Raw genomic sequence first — 22,258 nt, 5'->3', positions numbered from 1 at the left:
TGTCAATCCCATACATCCTAGGGAAGTTTCATTGTAAAGTTTGAGCCCCAGCAACGAAGCTCACACTTCAAATCACTGAAATTAAGAACCCTAAAGAAATGCAACAAACTCAGTACTAATGATTATGAAAAACTGTTAGCCAAGAAGGTCTGATTGCATGCACTGCAGGTTTAATTTAAGTAAGTAAGCAGACAACCTTGAACCTATGCATCCGTTTTGAATGTGAGCAGGCTATGGTTAGAGCTTCACTCACCTAACACATTTTATGGAGGCCAACTGAAACTAATCTAAAACATCTAATAAAAGGCATTCTAACAGTCTCTTTTAAACTTAGTTCTTTTGAAAAAGAGCAATAACTTCAAATGGTCTTTTGAATCACTTGGAAAGACCCGAAGAAATATTTACTGAACTGCGTGTGCACCTTTGTTACAGTCATTGCACTTGGCGCTAGTTTGATCCCTAAACATTTGGTTTATCTTCTGTCAAATGCAAGTCTCCAAAAGTTCTATTAGAAGGCATTTTACCATCAGTCAAGCTCAAAGGAAGCCAACAAATCTTTTATCAAATTCCAAAGCCAACACAGAAGAATCAGTTCAGACTGTGACAAGGCTGCTGTTTACAGTTCCCATTAGGGGTTTCCCACTGGGTAAAAGGCTAGTTCTCCATTTCTTGGGGATTTTCATCAACAATGAAGGTTACCTTTGTAAACAAATGCAGATGCTTGGCTTTTACTTGTCAGATTGAAAGCAAAGAAAATAAGGAGGTATCTCAGGAAATAATAATTAAGTAAAAATATTCTTTATTGATTCTTCCCTCAACCTGTTTTTTTCTATAGTTTATTTTAGAAAAACATTTATATTCTCTCATACTTGAATATTTTGTTAATTAGTTTCTAAGCACAGGTTCTTAAAATAAATAATATACTTTCCCATAGTTGAGGAAATAAAAAACTCTCAAAAGCTGGGTAATTATATCCTATTAATGTGACATTTCAGCTATACAATAATTGCTATATCAGATTTAGAAACATAACGATAAAAAAGCATCTAAGAAAAACAAGCTATATTTTTAAATTAATAAGATTAACATCTAATATGTAGCAAAAAAAAAAAAACCAATGCAAGGGGATATATAAAAGGAAATCAAAGGACAAAGGAAAGCAATATAAATTTAAGCTACTAAAGTCATTTAATATATCACTTAACTTCTTGGTTAGTACAGGAAAACCACCTTAAGACTTAGAGAAGACAAAGTTGAAATTCTTCCACCCATATTAAGTGATAGAAAAAAAATAAGGAATGTTGAATTAATGAGCTTTCAAATGCTTTTGTAGAAATAATGGCTAGGAACAGCGCACGCGCACACACACACACACACACACACACACACACTGGAGACAAGTAAATGAGCCAAAACCTTTCCTCTTCAGAGTTTTGAGACATAAGCATTTCTAACACATTAAATATTTTAATACTGCAATTGGGTCTCAGACTAGAGCAGCCATAGGAAAAGAAGAGACAAGAAAGACAGATTTTTGTTGTTGTTGTTGTTTTCTTTCTTAATTTTCTTACTTTTTATAAATCTTTTCAGACCTAAAATTCTGGACAACTTTATTCCATATAAGTTTTTTACTGAAACATCTTTTTATAATGCATTCAACTTTTCTATAACTTATATAAAACCAAATATGTATATTCAGACAAGTCTTGGTGCTGTCAAAATTGAATTCAAGATCCATGTAAATAAAGCATAGGAAAAAAATCACACATGTGTGATCACACACGCATATGCATTGATATAGTTTGTTAGTGAAAATCAATCCTCAAGTAAGTCTTAAATGAGTCGTAATTTGGAACATGTGACATTTTGTAAAATGGTTAAAATATTTTTTACATACCAATACGTAAACTGCAACAAAGACCTATTTTCATTTCCTCTGACAATTTTAAGAAGATTTAAAAACATAACTATTCGGAAAACTAAAATAATTGAAATTATTTCACCTTTAATGTTACTATCACAGCTTCTGGATATGCCAAACCAACCATGTGATAGGACTTTCTGTACATCCTAAAAAAGAAAAATAAGTATGTATATATGCATATGTATCATTTACTCAATATAAATATAAGGGGAAAGATTACTTTTAACTAGTTCACCTTTTGTCAGTAGTTACAGGCTGCCTTTGTGACAACAATGAAATAACTACAGTCACCCTTTATTAAGCTCTACAATGTGACAGATGCCAATACTATTTTGTTTACTTATAACTGCAATCTGAAGTCTTATTGATTTTAGTTCCCAAGTAAAGATACCTTTGCCTTAATTTCATCTTACTAAAAGGGACTGTCTTTGGGATATGCAACAACAACACTTTCTAGCATGTCACCATATCACTGACAGCAGAATAGTTTTGTTTTATGTTCATTTTGTACCAAAAGTTTCAGTGTGGAGGTTGAATGTCATTAAAATAGCTCATAGATTTTTTTCCCCTACAAAATGGAAATTATGGAATGGAATGTGTAGTATCATAAAAATCTGCACAGTATTTTTTTTTTAAGTTTAGAATATCGGTGGAAACAATATTGACAAAAATTGTTTAAGGTTGTTCAAATTGTCATTTAATATCATTTAAGAAAAATTATCCAGAAAGAACAAAGTTATTTCTATTTTTATAAAAATATTTTTATTAATCAGTAATTTGTTGGCTTTTCCATCTTTCATTGGGCAATCCGAGATGTCCATCAAAAACCAAATCAGACAAAACCATTATTTAATAATTATATTATTAATTTATATTAGGGTTGAATATAAGAAAAAGTAATGTGAAAAATATTCTGCATCTTCTATAAAACCACTATACAAAATATCATTATTGACAATAATTATTGCAAATATGCAAAATATCAATCTTTTTATTTAATTTATACTATATCAACAATCCTTAAGACATAGTACCCATTTTCTATGTAAAAGCTATCTTTTTTAAAAGATCATAAAAGCCAAGTAATTTAGCATGTTTTCCTTTTAAATCTTGACTTCTTGAATATCAGAATTAAAATATTGTTTATATTTACATCTACCCTAGTTTTTCTTGATAAAGCACCCTCCCTTTAATGACAGAGATGCTACTTTATTTTCCAGTTATGTTTATTGTAAATGACTTTAAGTAATTTTTGAATGTAGGTGATCAATTATAATAAAAATATTATCTGCATGCTCTATTCTGTTGGAAGATTTCAGAATAGTTTATAAATAAAAATACCTATACCAATTGCTTCATTAAGCAGATAATTATTCAAATCTTGCAGGGCAAGGAAACTACTAACTACATTACAAAAGAGCCAGAAAATAATTATTGTCAACAATTATATTTATTAGTTTTTTTCTCCTAAGGAAACATAGTTTTTCTAGTCATTATTACTAAAAAAATAAAAATTAAAATTAAAATTAAAAAAAAATTTTTTTAAATTAAAAAATTAAAGTATAGGAGAAATGAAAGGGTGATGGATCAGGGGGGAAAGGTCAATATAAAAATCAATAGGTATAATAAGTCTTACAAATTAAGAAATATTAAAACAGTTTGACCTAATAGCATGATGTAGCACCGAGAACACATGCCTTGAATAGCTTGTTAGCCACTCACTAGCTCTGTGCCTTTGGGAAACTATTTAATGTCACTCGTCCATAAAAAGAGAATAGCTACAAGATTTCTGTGAAGAGTACATACTATTCTATAAACGCCTAGCATAATACAATAAGTACTCGATATAAGAAAGTCATAATTAGTGTTAACATTTTTATTCTCATTACTCTGCAGCAAATACTCTTGATTCCAATGCTTAATGTTCTCTAGGACTCCCTGGGCCCAGTAGGAACTCCAGTGCTATTAAGTTTCTTAGACGTACAATAGATTAAGAAAGAAATATCCGTATATATTCTCATTTATATGGAATGTAAAGGAAGACAAAAATGAAGATTCCCCCTCCAAATTGATAGAGAAAATTTCCCATTATCATTTCCTAACCCTATAATTGAAAGTAAAATGTTGAGATAAAAAATTAGAAGTAGGAAAGTGAGATAACTCATCCTGGAATCAGAATGAGTGTGGGAGAGATTAATGCAGTTGCCTCACACTCGAGTAAGTAGTTTATGTATGGCAAGTTGCTCAAAAAGAATAATGGATTTCCGGGGCTCTTACAAGTGACGAAAGTCCAGCTGGAAATACGGTGGGTTATTTTTGAAAGTTTTGACTATAGTTACAAAATGTAACTCAAAACTTAAAACACAACTATTTATTCCAGACACTGTGCTAGGCACCAGATTTTTTTAATAGCAGATAAGAAAAATATAGTTGCTACTTTAATGAGATTTAGTCAGTGGTGGAGAGGAAAAATGAATAAGAAAGATTATGTAATTACAGCGGTAAATGCTATGAGGTAAACTACCCATTTTGGGGTAGAGAAAGTCATGAACAGTACACAGATTGGTCTGGAAAGATAAAAGGGCTGGCTAAAATGATAAAAAGGGTGGGGAAATCATTTCTGAAAGAGGAAATGTCAGGATTAAGGACCTCAAAGAAGAAAGGAGTTTAGGGATGTTCATGGAGTTGAAACCAGACTGGTATAGACATTCAGTCAAGCAGGTAAAAAAGGATGAGCGTGGAGGGCGGAGGGGAAGGCGGGAGATTGCTAATCCTGCAAAACCATCATACAAAAATTCTCTAAATCCAAGCGAAAAGGAAAACCAACAGGTAATATTAAGCTTATGAGGGACAGGAACTAGTTTCTATTTTAAAACAGCACAATAAGATGACTTAGCCAGAGAAGGCAAGTGAGGCAGAGGGGAGCCCAGTTCAGAAGCTGTTGCCATCCTTCTCTCCTGAGGGCAGGTAAGGAAGATGGGGAGTGGAGATGAGAAAGGGAGCAGACTCCGGGTGCAAGGAGGTGCGTGAATTGCCAGCACTTGCGGAGATAATGAATTTGAAGAAAGATGCTTGAGAGAAGGCTCAAGAAGACTTTCTAACTTTCAAGATCAAAGATGATTATTTTTTAAAACTCAAGATAAGCATATCCCACTATTTGTATGCATTTACTAATGGGAATTCAAGGGTAATAAAAAAGACTTTATTTTCAAATGTTTGTAGCACATTGCTTTCTTCAGGACTGCCTATTAATTTAGTGATCTTAAGTACATTTTGATATTTCCAAAGGCTATTCAATTAAGTATTTTGAGTAGCACAAAAAAAAAAATTTAGCATGTCAATATATTTTATAGAATTCTTCTTAATCTGCTACTGAATGGAAATGGAAATGTATTTGGTTTACGTTCACAGTTTGTATTTCTTTTCAGTTTGCCAAGTTCTGTAGCATTTTCTTTAAAAAGACAAAATACACATTGATTCAGTAAATCAAAACATAGTCTCTGTGATTTTTCACTGACTTTCTGAACTACTATTTCTTTTGAATTTGATGTTATGAAAAAAATCAATAGCTATCACACACTTGCCTAAGTTGTCTTAAAATGAGGAATATTGTTATAGAAATTCTTTCTCTCCTGTCTCCCTGTTTCAGATTCTGGACTCACCAAGCAGGGTTGGGACCAGTTTATGTACAAAGGGTGTGTGCGTGTGTGTGTGTGTGTGTGTGTGTGTGTGTGTGTGTAGGAGGGTGTCACCTCACCAAACTAGTCAAATTGCTTATTATGATGATTCTTTTATGAAAGCCAATAAGATATGATTAATAAATATTCTAAATAAGTTGAGTAGTCACTGAGTGGTTTTTATTTTGGGTAACACAGACACAACAAAGATCCTGGAAACTTTAAGTGAGTGGCTATAATATATTTTTTAAGTCACACTGAATACTTCCTTTTTTAATTATTTTTCAATTACAGTTTATATTCAGTATTATTTTATATTAGTTTCAGGTGACATGTTGAATATTGTTTACAATGTATTCTCATTTTCATGTTTTAGAAGCCCAAGTCTATTTCCCATTCTTCCCTCAACAGAAGAAAATTAAAGCTTATACTGTTCATTAGAGGTAATGGCTAGAGATGTCAGAAGATTTAAAATGATATGATTTCCCTTCAATTTAATTTTGAGCACATTGACAAATTTCTCTGTTCCTCAGTTTTATTTGTCTCAAAACTGTTAAAATAATCTTTTCATATAGAAATTAAAACAATGTAATTATATTTTATTCTAAAGAATTTCTAATAACTAGTTTTCAACATGGTTAGTTGTAACATGTTTATTTCAAGTCTTTTCATAGTTTTAGTGTTGGAACATCTTGTTTCCCAGGCAGAAAAGTAAGTTGTGCTTTTAAGGGCTAACAGAATGTAACACTGGGTCATATTAACATGTTTTCTACATGAAAACTGGTGATCTGATTCAATGCTTCTAGGTGCCATCAAGTATTTCTTGCTTCGGTGACAGAAATGTTTAAAAACACACAACCACACACAAGTCTTCCAAGGTGGACAGAACAGACGGACTCTTCTCTAGTGCAGAAAGAGACCTGCTTGGTTTGGGAATGTGGTGTAGAATTTATTGTATGAGGTGTTACAATTTATCCAGGTAAAATTGGTTGTGTGGCTTATGGATGTGTTATAATTGTTTTTAAATAGTTATTCACAAAAGTTCATTCAAAAGCCAAAAAACTTTGCCTTTAGTCTTTATGTCAATTTAAAATAAATGAAAAGAATAGGAAATTTTTGTTCTAGGTAAATTCATCAGAAGTCCTAAATCTCATTGTAGGTATACTCATGATTGTGGTTTTCCTCAGTAAGTAATAAGAAGTTCCCATAACTTCAAAAAGGATGGGTATAGCTTCTGCCTTTTGAATTTTGTCTTGAGATACCAGAAATTTCACATACCTTTCCACAAAAATTCCAGCTTGAACGGCATGCACAATGCTCCGAAATTTTGGCTTTTCCTCGGATTTCTTTTTCATCATCCCCATTTTTCGTGTAAAGGTAGAAGCCAGCCAGTCCCGGACTTCCAGTGGGACTGAATCTGACTGAATGTCACTGAGTTCATCGTCAGTATCCAGCAGCCTCCTACAAAAACATACACAGATGAAAACTTTAGGAGCCTTTAGGAAAATAACAATAAAATAAGCATTGCAATGGGATTTAAATACACAAGTCACATTCAGATCATTCCTTCATATGAACTACCTAAAAAAAGAAAAATTATTGGGTTAATATTTGGAAAGCTCTGAATTTCTCAAATTAGTAATCTTCTTGAGGTAAGACTAATGGACTTGAGCATTTGCACATTCTCGATCATTTAAGAGCAACGATGCCAGTCTGGAGATATCAATTGTTAATATTAATATTCTAATGGCAAGGAAAACTAAGATGAGATTGGAAAGAAAGGCCTTAAACAGGTGTCTACTAGTAAAGGAAGGAACTAGAATGGGGGAAAAAAGAGGGGTAGAAGCCATCAAAGTTGTCTTATATTTAATACATACAGTACAGACGGCACATATTATTTCAATAAGGCCGTTGAGTTTACAAACATCACTCACGTGTGCCATTTTATTTGATTTAGGTATCTTTAAATTTTAGGAAAATAATAAGTACTCTAAAATATATTAATTCTGATATCAACATCACAGATTTTAAAAGTGAAAAAAAAAAGTAAAAACAAATTATTTGAATACTCTTTTTAGGTGACAGAACCAGTGTAAGTGGAAGAGAAACTCCTCCAGTTGTGAGCAAATGCTTGTTGAGGGCGGAGCTCTGAGGGCTTTGGAACTGCTGGTTGAGAATGTCCCCTGCGTGAGGGAGGAGGTGAACGGGACTGAAAGCATTTCCCTCGCTGATATAAGCTCCAGATGCACAATGGTGACCATACTGATACTGTTAATGACTTCTGGCCATGTGTCCTAAACTCATACAGCTATCCTTAAGGCTGGTCAGCTCCAATGACCCAGAACCTCCTAAATGTCTAAACCAGCAAGAAAGTGTGAAAGGCACCCCACAAAAGATAAAACCAGCTTTGCAGAGCAACCCGGCTTTGCCAAAGACAAGCTCTGCCTGTCACTTGATTCAGTTATTTCCTTGTCAGTGCACCAATTTAATAACCTAGAGCTATTTTGGGCGCATGTTAGATCTGACCTTTGGGTTCTATTTGCTTTGGTAAATCTCTTTGCACAGAGTGAGGCCTAAAGATTAGGAGTCGGTGGAAGGAAGGCAGCCAGAAATGACAACGAGCACTAAGTTATCCAGAACAAGTCACACACCAACTCGAGAGGACGGGAACCAAGGCAAGGTCAAAAGAGAAGGAAGCCCATCCTCCACCACCAAAAAGAAGCTCAAAAGGTAATGTCACCTTCTCGATGTGTTGCCATTTTCTAAAAACTCTCAGAGGACCGTCATTTGCCAATATTTATTTCTCCTGGTATTAATCATGAAAGCATTTATAAAATAACATATGAAAAATATACCCAATTTAAGTGCCGGAGTTACAAAACTACATGTATGCATATGAAAAGAAGATTTACATAGTTGAAAGTCAATACTGATTAATACTTACTGTATGTTATTTTTTATTTTCTTTTGGGCCTCGGGTATGGATGATTTTGATTTAGCCTTAATACACTGACACTGTGATTCAAAGGAACATATATTTTTTCTCCTTCTGCCCATTTTAAATTAGATTCCTTAGCCACTTGAAGCAAGATAGTACACAGCATGGCTTGAAAAATGTCAGGGCTCATGCCATTTCTTATGCGGTGATCACATAAAACCACAGAGCAGAGCGTGTGGAATGAGGACCATTGTACTGTAATGCTGTGAGGTCACCGTGCTCCAAGAATTCTATTGCTGCCTTGATTTATCAACTATTGAGTGACAGACACATAGTAAGGTTGTCAATTATTCCTTTGACATTGATCACTTTATGGCTATGTGTCTTAAACTCCTAAAGTGTCCTAGCCAGATGGGCAAACATGACAACAATCAGCATATGGGAGTGAGAGTTCACACAGGGATGTGATGCTCAGAGGTCCAGGAATCCTTAGATATGAGGCATGATGTCATGCACTCAGAAGGGAAGAGCCTATAATCTCAGGGGGAAAGAGTGATGGGGATTAATTGGTGTATCTGGGGATAAAGGAAGTCTGTGTGCAAAGAGAAAAAGATGGGATATGCTATTTTATAACTAAAAAGGCAGATCTTGAAAAAGCAACAAATAGCTCAGTGGTGTCCAGTTTACATATTAACATGGTTAGGTTATAATCCCCCAGTTGTTTGGTACAATGACAGTCTACATGTTGCTGGGAGGTATAGTTTAGATGTGATTAATATTTAAATCATAGACTTTGAGTGAAGCAGCTGGCCCTCCATAATGTGAGTGGGACTTATTCAATCACACGGAGGCCTTAAGATTTAAGAGATAAGATGGAGGTCCCCCACAGAGAAAGAAATTCTGGCTCCAGAATGCTTTCTGACTCAACATTGCAATTTCACTCCTGCCAGAACGGCCAGCCAGTGTCAGCCTGCCCTGCAGGTTTCCACTTTGCCAGCCCCCCGCAGACAAATGAGCTAATTCTTTAAAATAAATCTTGCTCCTTCTCTTCAGACCCCTTCGGTTAATATAATATTATACAAATTTTATATAAAATAAAGATTAAGGTCTATCTATATACCTATCTAACTACCTACCTATCTAGACGAAGAAGGAGTATTTTCAACCTTCATGAACACTATGTGGCTACTGCCAGCATGGGTTATAAATCAGATAGGAGATAAAGGCGCAGCTTTGTATTACATTGATGTTCATTAAATAAAGCATATCCATCCTAATTCTAATTCTGGTTTTAAATGATAAAAATGTCATTTGCAAGAGACTAAAATGTGTTTTTAACTGTTATGGATCTAAAAATTATACTGTCTTTTCATGGCTTAGTACCTCATTTATTTTTATTGCTAAACCAGAGGCCTGGTGCATGAAATTAGTTCACTTGGGGGGAGCAGGCCTAAATCTGCAGTCCGACATCCTTCGTGCTGCAGTGGAGGCGGGAGAGGGTTCCACCATTGCCACTATGCTCGCCAGCAGTGATCTTGGCTTCTGGCTGAGCAGTGCTCCCGCTGTGAGAGTGGTACTGACCACCAGGGGGCATCTCCTGGGTTGAGCGTCTGACCCCTGATGGTCAATGTGCATCATATCTACTGGTCGTTCTGCCATTCGGTTGATTCGCATATTAGCCTTTTATTATATAGGATAATATTCTACTGTATGGATGTACTATATTTTGTTTCTACATTCACCTCTTAAAGGACATCTTGGTTGCTTTCAAGTTTTAGCAATTATGAATAATGCTGTTATAAATATTTGTGTACAGTTTTTTCGATTCATTTGAGAAAATACCAAGGACCACAATGGTTGGAACTTACAGTGTTTAGTTTTTTAAGAAAATTCCAAACTGTCTCCCAAAGGGGCTGTCCCATTTTGCATTTCCAGCAGCAATAAATGAGCGAGAGAGTGGCCACACCATCTTCACCTCTTGCGTGGCCCCCTGCAGTAGGTCTCTCAGCTCTTGTCCTGAACCCCTTCAGTTTCTTCTTTCCTCTGCAGCCAGTATAATTCTTTTAAAGTATCAATCAGACCATATTAATGCCTGATGCATGAAATCCTACATAGCTCATCACAAGCTCTGCCTCCTCCTTCATCTCCTAACCAGTTGTTAGTCCTTTTGTCCAAGCAACCCTGCCCTCCTTGCTGCACGCAAACCTGCCAAGTTTGTTTCTGCTTCAGGGCTCTGCACTTGCTGCTCCCTCTGCTTAGGATCTCTTACGGAATTTTTGTGGGGATCCTTTCCTCACTGCTTTCAGGTAGAGAAGAGTTCCCTGAACCCCCTACTCAAATTAAACACCTCTATTCCTTTTTGTCCATAGCTCTCACCACTATTTGATGTCATGCCATATGCTTATTAGCTCGTTTATTCATGTTATGTTTCGTCCACTGATTATAAAAATCTTGAGAACAGAGAGTTGTTTTGTTTGTGTGCATTGCTGCATCACAAGCAGCTACAACAGTGCATGGCATAGACTGTGGGACCAACATATACCTCCTAAATGACTAGGAAATGTCTGAAAATATCTGCACTGAACTATTACAAGTAATGAGCTTTGGGGAGTGGAGTGAGGATGGAGATGGTGGAAGAAGCATTAGTGTTTAGAGTGCTGTGCTCTTTGATTGGTAAGCAGCAGCATGCTGGGAGTAGTTCACTGTTGGCAATCATCTCTTCACTGCCTTTCACTTGCTGTGCCCCTGAACAGTTCGTTTGCAGTTTTTGAAGCAAATTATGGGGAAACATATCTTTGGCATGGAAAATATATTAAACATTTTTATAGCCTTTAGAATTAAAGGTACAGGAATTTTAAAAATAGTATGTACTGTTTCCATGCCTTTAGCCAAGGACCTCAGTATTTCTGTTAAATAATAACTCTTTTATGCTCACATATTGAGTATGGTAAGAAATTCCTAATGAAGGCATAAATAAGGTGTAGCAGATTAATTGAGGCAATTATTACAGTTTGACAGGAAGAAAGTTAAAAGACAAGTGGATAAAACCTAAATTTAAATTAAAAAATAAACCAGTACACCTAGCGGTGCATTTCTCCTCCTCCTCTTTCTTCTTCCTTATTTGTTTTCCTTTTCCCTGGTTCCTGCCTTGTACACTCTGTCTTCATTCCTCTGAGCATAAGAAACTCTTCAAATTTCATTAGACTATGTCAGATAGGGCAGGGACAAAAACTATATAGTAATATAAAATAGTAATCCTGGATTTAGAGAATTATCATTAATAATTTTCCTCTACATTTATCTAAAATGTGAAAATACCTGAATACTTAAATAGGATTATGTTACATGTAAAACTCATGAGACTATAGTCTGCCCTATTTTATTTTTGGGATAAATTTGTGCAAGTAGCTTGATAAAATGTGACTTCAAATACTATAATGAATTTTGCTTTTAAGATATCCAAAAGCTTTATTGCCTTTCATTCAACATCCTAGTGTTAGATGGCAGCATGAACATAATTCTTTACACCTCAGTGCTTTTAAAAAATTGAAGACTGTGTATTTAAGAAACTAACAACATAAAAGAATTATTGGTGCATTTTCCTTGGGAATTCTTTTAATGCACTACATAGAAAAGAATAATAAGGAGTATATGTATAAATGTTATCACCGTTGACCTTGGAAAAATGCTTCTACTGGTGTTGGATGTAACTTTTTTTTTTAGTCCCAATGGAGTCAATGCAGCATAAATATGAACTGTGTGATTAGGTGGGGAGGGGGGGGTGGCAAGCTGTGAAAAGTGACCCTGCATCCAATCAGTACTCAGCTGATTCTTGGGAGATATTTATATTCCAAATTTTCTCTCGAAATCAGATGACACAACTCCCAAAGGGCTTATATTTTGAACTAGAAAGTTTTTAGGGGGAGGGAATAAAGGAGGCAGCCACGGAAGGAGAGGTCATGGGATTTTGACTCTTACAACTATATCAGTGAAAATATTTCTTTTCACAGTGGACTCTTGGAAAACAATTACCCCTGTATCCACACAGTTATTTCCAGGCAACTGGTGCCCATATATACACCTATCATATGTAAACATGTAAATTGACTGTACCTCTGCTACACCCACAGCCAATCAGAGTGAGTATGCAAATTAACCCAACAAAGATGGATGTTAATTTGCATACACAGGCACTCAATGGCCTGGGTCCTGGGAACTTTCTTGGCACCCAGGTTACTTCGAGGTAGACCCCATATGGGCCCTAAGCAACCTGGGAAGGACCTGAGCCATGGGCAGGACCAAGCCTGCGATTGGAGCCAAGGGGCCCCTGCCCAGGCCTAAAGCCTCGGCCAGAGGCTTTTGGTATGGGCAGGGGCTGAGCCTGCAATCAGAGGAAGCTGGAGGCCCCTGCCCAGGCCCCGAGTCTTTAAACCTTGACAGGGGCCGAGCCGGTGATGGGATGGAGTTGGGGCCTGGGTAGAGGCCCCAAGCCTCAGTCAGAGGCTTGGGGTCTGGGCAGAGGCAGAGCCGGTGATCAGAAACAGCTGGGGGGGTCCTTGCCCAGGCCCTGAGGCCTTAGGCATAGGCAAAGGCAGAGCCTGCAATCAGAGGCTATTGGCAATAGGTGTGAACTACAGAGGAAACACCTTTTCTGACCGCTCATTGGCTAAGCTTCCTGTATGCCACTGGTAATATTCTTAGTAACTTGGGTATAAGAATCCAAAAGGGTGATCTAGGGTTTTTCCACCACACTCCTGAAGAAATAAAAGCAAAGGTCCGCTGCTGGAGAGCTAAGTAATGTCATATCCTGCCCTAGCCGGTTTGGCTCAGAGGCTAATACCTAGGCTTGTAGACCACAGAGTCCGGGTTCTATTCTGATCAAGAGCATGTACCTCAGTTGCAGGCTCCTCCCTGGCTGCTGCCAGGTCACGACTCATGCAGGAGACAACCAATCAAAGTGTTCCTCTTACTTTGATATTTCTCTCTGTCTTTCACTCTTCCACATTCTCTAAAAATCAATGGAAATATATCCTCAGGTGAGGATTAAAAAAACAAAAGAAATGTCATATCCTATGAAAGACACATCTTGAAAATGCCTAAAGAAAGTTGTCATTTTTTCCATGGTGAGGAGACTGGAGTCCATGTTGATGAAAACACCTTGATGGCTGCAGTGACTGGCAGTGGCTGCAGCAGCAGGGTGATGGGGCTGGTGCCTTGCCCTGATCAGCCCGGTCACCTCCCATAAAGGAGCTATCAGAAGGACATCCCCTGAGGGCTCCCAGTATGTAAGAGGGGACAGGCTGAGTTGAGGAACTCCCTTCCCCCAGTGCATGTATTTCATGCACTGGGCCCCTAGTTAAGCATTAAAATTTAAGTGCTGAGTGCAATTAGGAGAAACTAACCTCTCAAGTTTGAAATTTCCTTCTGCCTATTTTGCTATTATTACAGAGAACACATTTTAGCAAGCAACTAAGTTTAATCCTGCCCCTAACATTTGCTGGGCCCAGGACAGGAGCACATCTGTCCGAAATACTATATAATTAAGTAAAGTTATATATCAAGTGAATAAATTATTTAATATGTTTTATCCCTCTACCTTTTATTCTTTTAAATATGTTTTTATTGATTTGAGAGAGAGAAGGGAGAGGGATAAAGAAATAGAAACATCAGTGAGAGAGAAACATCTATCAGCTGTCTCCTGCACACCCCTACTGGGGATCAAGCTCACAACCCGAACATGTGCCCTGTCTGGGAATCAAACTGGTGACCTTTTAGTTCCTGGGTGAATGCTCAACCCATGAGCCACACTGGCCAGGCAATCCTCCTACCTTTGAATAAGCTTCATGAAAGCCTGACAACTTGCATTTGAATTGAGAATTCTCAACTCCTGAGTGACAGGAGGCTGGCTGTGGCTGCCCCTCTGCACTTACCTAACCTTCTGCTCAGGTCCTCAATATAGAAGCAGGTGGACACTGCAGGCGCCTAGTACCATCGTCATCAACCTGCCCAGCCTTGAAAGCAGCTGCCTTTGGGCCACTCTTAGGGGTGGAGGGGTACACACAGCAACAGCATCCTGTGCCCCCTCAGGGGGAAAGATCTAAGAAGGAAGCCCATAAATACTTAAAGACAGGCTTGGGGACCTTTGAGCAGAGACTTCTGGGGTGTTAGTGTCCAGAATACAGTAGAGGGTACACTGCATAGAGTATGGGATTCCAGGTCCAAGTGCCTGGAAGAGGGATAGGATCATGGGCTCCAGGTTGTTCTTGGCCTTGGAGACCTATTGCCATGGAGCGGGGCACACTAGAAGAGGGTTATTGTTGAGCATCCTGAAATGGGGGCAGTGTCTACTGACTTTGGGCTAAGGTGGGTATTGAATTCCTATGTAGTAAACATCTTTCAGGTGAGTCCTTCCGGGATGGCTGGGGGAATTAAGAAAGATTGATCTTTCTGCCATATGGTTCTTCTTTTTGGGTAAGTGGTTCCCTGGTAGGCAAGTTTATTAGTATTATTTCTTTGATTAACACATATCAGCTCTTAGCTGACTATAAACCACCTTCCCTCCCTTCCCACCCCACCCCCCAAAAAAAACCAAAAAAACCCTAAGGGCAATCATAAAACTTCACTCAGACTTAGAACTATCTTAAGATAGATATAGATGATAGTGCCAGCTGACTTTGTTGCTTACTTACTATGAACCAGGTCCACAGCCAAGCTTTACCCCACTTAATCCTCATAATATCATCATAAGGAATACAATTATTATCACTATCCCTATTTTGCTGATGAATAAACTTAAATCGCAGATGCTATAAGTAGGTTGCTGATAATCATACAAGGAGTGGCCATGCCACTTTTTGAGCTGAAGTCTATCAAATTTCAGAATCTGAGTTTTTAGCTGCTGAGCTAATCTTCACCTTAAATTCATGTTTTTCTTACTAATTACCCAGACTACCCCTTCTCATTGAGACTCTATAAATATCAGTAATCATTATTACCTATCCCATCTTTACCCTGAAATTTAGGGTTAACAATTTGGTTAAAAAAGTCTTAAATGAGTTTGGCCCACCAGAGAATTTTCAGTTGAAGGAAGCTTAAATTTATTTCCTACAGCTGGTATGTTGCATTATGTTCTCATAGAAAAATACATCTGTATGGTAGACTTTTAGGGTATTTTGAAGTACATATAAGTTAAATGCCAGGATAGTAAAAAGAAATGCCTTTGAAATGCCATAATGACTCTTAGTACCCTACTTCCTCAGTGCTAAATACATCTGAGTTAATTTTCCAGACCACCACAATTATTTATTTATTATTTTTTCCTTGTCTTGTTCCATAGAAAACTTAAAATAGCAGGCTCTCAAATTTATTTCAATAGTTTTTGTAGTTTTATTTAGTTTTGCTTTGTTCTGTATGTTTTGTTTTTATTTATTTTTTTATTGGCATTTTTCTTTCCTTTTTCTGTCTACCTGGTAGCTTTGCTCAATGTTTCTTTTGGTTTTATTGGTCTTTTTTTAAAAACTATGAGAAGATGAGCATTATATCTGAGTGACTATAAAGACTAAACATTTGGATTGACAAGTCAGCTATGGCGACCTTAGCTCAATTCTCAAGAGGCAAATCTTGGCTAAAATGAGGTCAGCTAAGGAAACTGCTAAAGTTAGCTGTGGCTTTCTCCATGTTAAGGCCTAAGGCAGGCTATGTGCCTCCTCGGAACCCACCACAGGAAGCAAAGCCAGGCAGAGGGCCTCACCTCCCAGGACAGGCAGCAAGGGCTGTCGGAAATGTAGGGGGGGACTCTGAGAAGGAATCAAGTTGCTTGGAAAGTTGGGATCAAGACTGTATTTTTGGAGTCAGTCCCAGGATGGAAATGAAGGAATGGCAATGCAGAAAACTGCCCTAGGTCTTGCTGGTGACGCTTGACTTCCTACCAGGAAGTCCTCTTGGTTCAAAAATATCTTTGAAAATATTCCATTAGGCACAATGCCTGACATTCTGCTAATTGCTAATATTTTTTTTTAATCAATAAGCATTCTTTTTTATTAGAACTGCCTCTGGAGTCAAAGTCTTGGCTCTGTCACCTTTTAGCTGGGTGGTCTTGGAAAAAATACTTCATCTGTCTGAATCTCAGTTTCTTTGTTAATAAAACAGAGATCTTCATAGCAATAATAGAATAGAGATGATGATAATAATAGCATCCCTAGTGGTACGGGAGGCAACCAGGTGGCCAATTAGGGGAAGGTGAGCAGCTGGCCCTGACTCCCCATCACCCCTCCACTACCCCCCCCCCCCAACCTGATCCATCCCTCTGCCCGCTGGCATGTACCTTGGCTGGCCTGGCGCGCCTGCTCGCTGGCCCCATTCTCAGCCCCTCCCCCCCCAACCTACCAGTTGTCCCGCCATTTAGTCTACTTACATATTATGCTTTTATTATATAGGATGGTGTTCCCTGAAAGGATTAGAGATTAAGGACATGGACTTCAGAATGAGGCAGACCTCTGTGGCATGTGGCTGTATGGATGTGGCAGGTAGCTGTATGGATAAAGTGGCATCAACCATAAGGCACTTAAATAATGGAGAAATTTATTATTTTCTTTATCATCAAAGCTAAAGGTAGGTTGACACCAGTAGACATTGTTTAAAGTCATCAGGTCTGTACTTAAATAATGGAGAAATTTATTATTTTCTTTATCATCAAAGCTAAAGGTAGGTTGACACCAGTAGACATTGTTTAAAGTCATCAGGTCAACAACATCGCCAAGGACACAGGCTTCCTACATCTTTCTATACTGCCAGATTTAGTGTGAGGTGTCGCTCTATACTTACAGCAAGACAGTTGTATCAGTTTCAAGCACTGTACCCAGATCCAATACCCAGTGGCACAGGACTCCTTTTCTATGGAGAGGAAATATTTGCCAACACCTCCATCAGTCTCATTAACCGGAATTACATTGCATGACCATGTCCAAACTTACTGGTTAGAAAAATGGAGACTAATTACTGGTTTAAATCAACTAGGATTCACCCATATTGAGCCTGGAGCTGGGGTTGGCTTCGTAGAGGAAACTAAATAATTGGGAAAAGGGTGTTCTATTAGCAAGAAGGGAGAATGGATATTGGGTATGCTCTATTTAAGATCGAACCTGTCTCTGACACTTAACAGTTACATGATCTTTAAGGGAGTAAATTACTTTCTTTATGCCTCAAATTTTTAACTTTATAGTGTAAATAATGTAAGTATATAAAACATAGGGTTTTTGAGAATTACATAAAATATACGTGTAAATTGTATAATCTATTGCCTTGGACATAATTGTTAGTCTTAATTCCTATTGCTATCATTATTAGAAAGTAATACATTTAAAATTGTATATTTTTAAATACAGGGAATATTTGTTTATATTTTATTGACCCAATATATCACAATAGTGAGGTATTATATAATATGTGGGACTTTTTGATCTGTTATCTCTCAAAAGATCTGGTCAGATTTTGTTTCCTTTTTCACTAGTGAGTCTGGTTTTTTGAAAGTTTGTAGAAAGAAATATGCCACAGATGCACAGAAAATAAGAAAATCAACCAAAATGTATTGCAACTTTCTCCAAGCCTGGTTTTCATACCCCATCTACATGGTGAGAACAACCTACAAACACAGCACTCAAACAGCCACCCCGCCCTATAACACATCATAAAAATAGAATTCATAAAAGTCATAATTTGCTCTTTAATTTTTCACCGAGCTCCAGCAATGCCTTAGCACATACCCTGAAATTAATTTCCAAATGCTCACACTAAAAAAGACGCAAGTGTCCATCTTTATCAATGCTCCCCCAGTAAGCAGTAAGGTAACCCATTAAGCTAACCAGCCTTATCTTGTCACCCTCCTGGTTGCTAGGGTAATTGAGGCATGAGCAGGTCTTTGTGGGGGGCCTTTGGATGTAACTGTAGATGTAACCACAAAATTCCAGAAAAGAAAGGAACTGGAGACTTCATCTCCATGTAAGGAAACCAACCACTGGGAGAAAACAAACAATGCCTGCCCACAGGCGTATCACTAACAAGAGCAAAGCCAGAATGGAAGTAGTTCAACATCCTCCTCAGACCCTGAGTCAGGTCCCTTTGCATGCTGTAGTAGCACATGATCTAGTTTTCACTCTAGAGAGGAAACTGTGGTTTCGTTTAAAAAGCCCTTTCTTCCATTCCCAAATCTTAGGCATGTGATTTAAATAAAATTGGCCTCTTACCTGCCTCATGAGATGCTTGACCACTGGATTGTACATTCAGTTCCCCGGACATGATTGTTTCGGGGATAAGCATCTTTCCAAACTAGAGCCAATGAAACAGAAAGCTCCTATGTGTTGGAGCCTCTCGGAAAGAAACCCTTCCTCGTTCCTGCTGCATTTGAAGGTGTGAGGAGGTACGAGTAAACCTTGGAAGTACTGCCACTGCCTCGTCTGGCTACTTCACAAAGCATCAGAAAGAGGCCATTCCACAGCAAGCAAAACAGAGAGGCCAGTCCTTCGACATCATGTTTGCTCAGATCACCCAGGCTTCAGTCACCAGCCGTGGCTATTTGGTCAGGATTTGTTGGAGCTGGTTTGGTTGGGTTTCCAGTCACAATTGAAATAATTATGATAGGTGTTCATGAGTCCAGCTCCTTTCTTTTTTCTTTCCTCCCTGCTCCAGCTCCAAGAAGCACACGAGTCTATGCCAACACGCTGTGCAGGTGGCGCTGATTAGCCGCAAAGGGCTTCTTCTCCGTGTTACTTTGATCCCTGTGTTTTATTACAGCCCATCGTCTCCCTGTGTTAGTCCTAATTATTGTAGCACTCTTACCCACACTGAGGGACTGAGTTTAAGATAAATGGTAATGAATCATTCTGATTTTCCAGGGCTGCTTGTGTTTTGCTTCTTTGAAGACCCTGGTCTGTGTGTGTAACTTGAGCCCACCCTGTCTTTTTTTCTTTCATGATCAAAACTGCTCTCAATAAATAAACTGAGATTTTTCGCTAGGAGGTATTGTGCATCTTCATGTGTTCTGTACCCAGAAGTATCTGCTTTTTGTTAGCACGCTAAAAAGAGTGGTTATAACTTAACTTTTACTCTGACAGATGTTGTACTGCATTTAAGCCTCAGATCAACCTTGTGGGTTCAGCATTATACTTATTCTTATTTTACAGATAATAAAGCTAGGAAATGAAGACGTTAAGTAACTTTCCTAAAGCAAGAGAGTATCAAGTGAAGGATCCAGGCTTTGAACAGCCCACTCTTTCTGAATCTGGAGTCTGTGTGGAAACCATTGGACTTGGGTGGTTTCACACTAAGAAAATGAAGTAGCAAATTGTATTGTGAGGCAGGATAAGTACGCATAATATCTACCCCCGGAGAGTATACTTCCCAATCAGCCACCCACCTTCAGCAATTAGCAATTCATGAGGTCAAGGATGCTACTTGGCCTGGCAGGATCCCAATTCAAATAAGGACAATCAAACAGAATTTTTTTTTAAAGCAACTGAGCAGCTTTGAAAAACAATAGCCTCTAGGGACACATCTGAAAGCAGCGCTCATAAAATATTTGCATTTGCATTTGAAATGTCTTGTTAAAAAACCAACAAACAGTGGTATTCATTAGGGAATTGTGCTATACTCCCTCAGAGAAGGTCAGAATTCAAATGGTCAGAAACTCTTTGTCTTTTTCTCACTGAAATCATCTTTCAAGAGAGATTTTTGTTTTGCTTTGTTTTCTTTACTGAAACCCCACAGTCAACAAGTCACCAAGGAAAATGTGTGTGTGTGTGTGTGTGTGTGTGTGTGTGTGTGTGTGTGTGTATGCATGCACGCATGTTCACGTCTGGGTTTTAAATCAAGTCATAGTTTCGGTTTCCTCCCGCTTTATTAGCTGTCAACCTTTAAATGAATCCCAATCCAAATCTCAAACAAAAAAAAATGCTTCTCTGAAATACCCATTGAAACATTCTTTTTCTAGAAAGAGAATTTTCCATTAAAAACATCTCAGAAGTAAGCAGGGATGCTTACTTAAAAAGCAACTAAATGCTTCTTCATTCCTCCTCCTAAATCGACTATTTTAATAATACTCCAAAGGCAATTGCAATTTTAATAATTGTATACTAGTCTTAACAAAAACAGCCTGTTTTCTGCTGGAAGTCCTACTAAGTTTATAGGAAATCAAAGCACATGAAGTATTTCATTACAAAATTTCTTGAGCTGGTATTTTAATCTTGAAGTCACAGCCTTAGAAGGTAAAGATGTTGTGATCTTGGTCTAATCAGTGACATAATGGTAAATGTTTAACCATAGGCTTTCCAGAAAATAAAAAAATTCCTGATTTGCAGCATTTTCCAATGTCCATAGTGTAAATACTCCTACTGTGACATCCCTGAAGGCAGAGTTGGGAAGAGATGCAACCACTGATGGCATGTGAGCTTTCATTGAAATGTCCAGTATGTATCTGAAATCGCTTTTTGGGCAGAATTACTAAAGGATACAGATGAGAATTGTGTTTAATAGCCCAAGCCTTAGAGCTGGGCTGCCAAGACCCTAACTCCATTCTTTAAATATCTCTCTATGTCTTTTGGGTAAGAACCATAACTTTTCTGGGACACTTTTTCCTCATATGTAAAATAGTAATGAATCAAGTTTCTATCTCATAGGATTGCTGTGATGATTAAATGAAATAATGCATTAAAATTCTTAAAAGCACTTTTGGCACCTACCAAGACATAATAATAGGCTATTAGTAATAAATGTTAGGTATTGTTTTCCTAGAATCTACAATTCTAACTATCAGAAAGTTTTACACTTTGTCATCTAACTTTTCAGAGATCATTGAAAACCATCCAGCTTCATAGCAACACTCTGAGAGGAGCCAGTTGGAAAGGGAAGAGCAATAAATAAGTCATCCCTCAGTTTCTCTTCCAAGTTTTCAATGCCTCGGTCTGTGATCTTTGGCAGAACATGTTACTTCTGAGTGCTTTAGTTCTCTTGTTAGTAAAGTGCAGAAAGTAGCAATCACCCTGTCAAATGCATGGGATTGTGGTGAGACTAATATGAGACAATGAAGCTCAGAGCCCTTGGAAGGTGCTACAAATGAAGGGTATTATTATTAATCCAATTTAGAAATCAAGATGCCATGGAAGCACAGGAGCATTAAAATAAAACAGTGAAAAGTTCTGTGTCATTTGAGTAAAGAAAAACACCCACAGTTTTACCATGAAGCAGTTAAGCATTTTTCTTCTCACAAGAGAACAATCCTATGTTACAATCTTATCTAATAAGGAGAGAATATGCTAATTGACTGCCATGCCCTCACAAAGATAGTGGTGCCCAGTCCCCTCAGCCCCACTGGGGCAGCAGGTGCACGGCATGACCAGGCCCACCCCCAGGCAGGTCCAGCTGCTCCGCGTACCTGCCTCCAGAGTCCCCCAATCCCCTCAGCTCTCCAGTCACCCAGGCCCAGCCTGAGACACAGGCAGGCCTTAGATGGCAGCTGCCCAGATGCCCAGGGTTGGCCTAAGGTGCAGGAAAGCCTCAGTTGGCACTGCTCAGCTGCCCAGAGCCAGCCCGAGGCCCAGACAAGCTACTGATGGTGGGTACCTAGCCATCCAGGTCCTCCCCAGGCACAGGTAACCAGGGCCAGCTGAGGCTTGTGTTGCTGGCAGAGGCAACAGCAGAGGTGTGCTGGGGTGTTACCTGCCCCTGATC

The 22,258-nt window shown here is 38.2% G+C and overlaps 1 protein-coding gene across 3 annotated transcripts in view; it reads right to left on the bottom strand.

Annotated features, from left to right (window-relative positions):
* The window catches only part of PDE1A (phosphodiesterase 1A), a 229,912-nt gene that overhangs the window by 45,212 nt on the left and 162,442 nt on the right, over window positions 1-22,258 (bottom strand). For all 3 annotated transcript variants that reach the window (XM_036421948.2, XM_036421945.2, XM_036421947.2), the window contains 2 exons: window positions 6,880-7,062; window positions 2,004-2,070 (listed from right to left, as the gene is read on the bottom strand). In XM_036421948.2, the coding sequence (XP_036277841.1) occupies window positions 2,004-2,070; window positions 6,880-7,062 (250 nt within the window). The remainder of the gene's footprint in view (window positions 1-2,003; window positions 2,071-6,879; window positions 7,063-22,258) is intronic.

This window comes from Pipistrellus kuhlii, unplaced genomic scaffold (genome assembly GCF_014108245.1).
Source record: "Pipistrellus kuhlii isolate mPipKuh1 unplaced genomic scaffold, mPipKuh1.p scaffold_m20_p_7, whole genome shotgun sequence".
NCBI classification, from domain to species: domain Eukaryota; kingdom Metazoa; phylum Chordata; class Mammalia; order Chiroptera; family Vespertilionidae; genus Pipistrellus; species Pipistrellus kuhlii.
The sequence above is the reverse complement of the archived record's forward strand: the minus strand, read 5'-3'. Positions and strand labels throughout refer to the sequence as shown.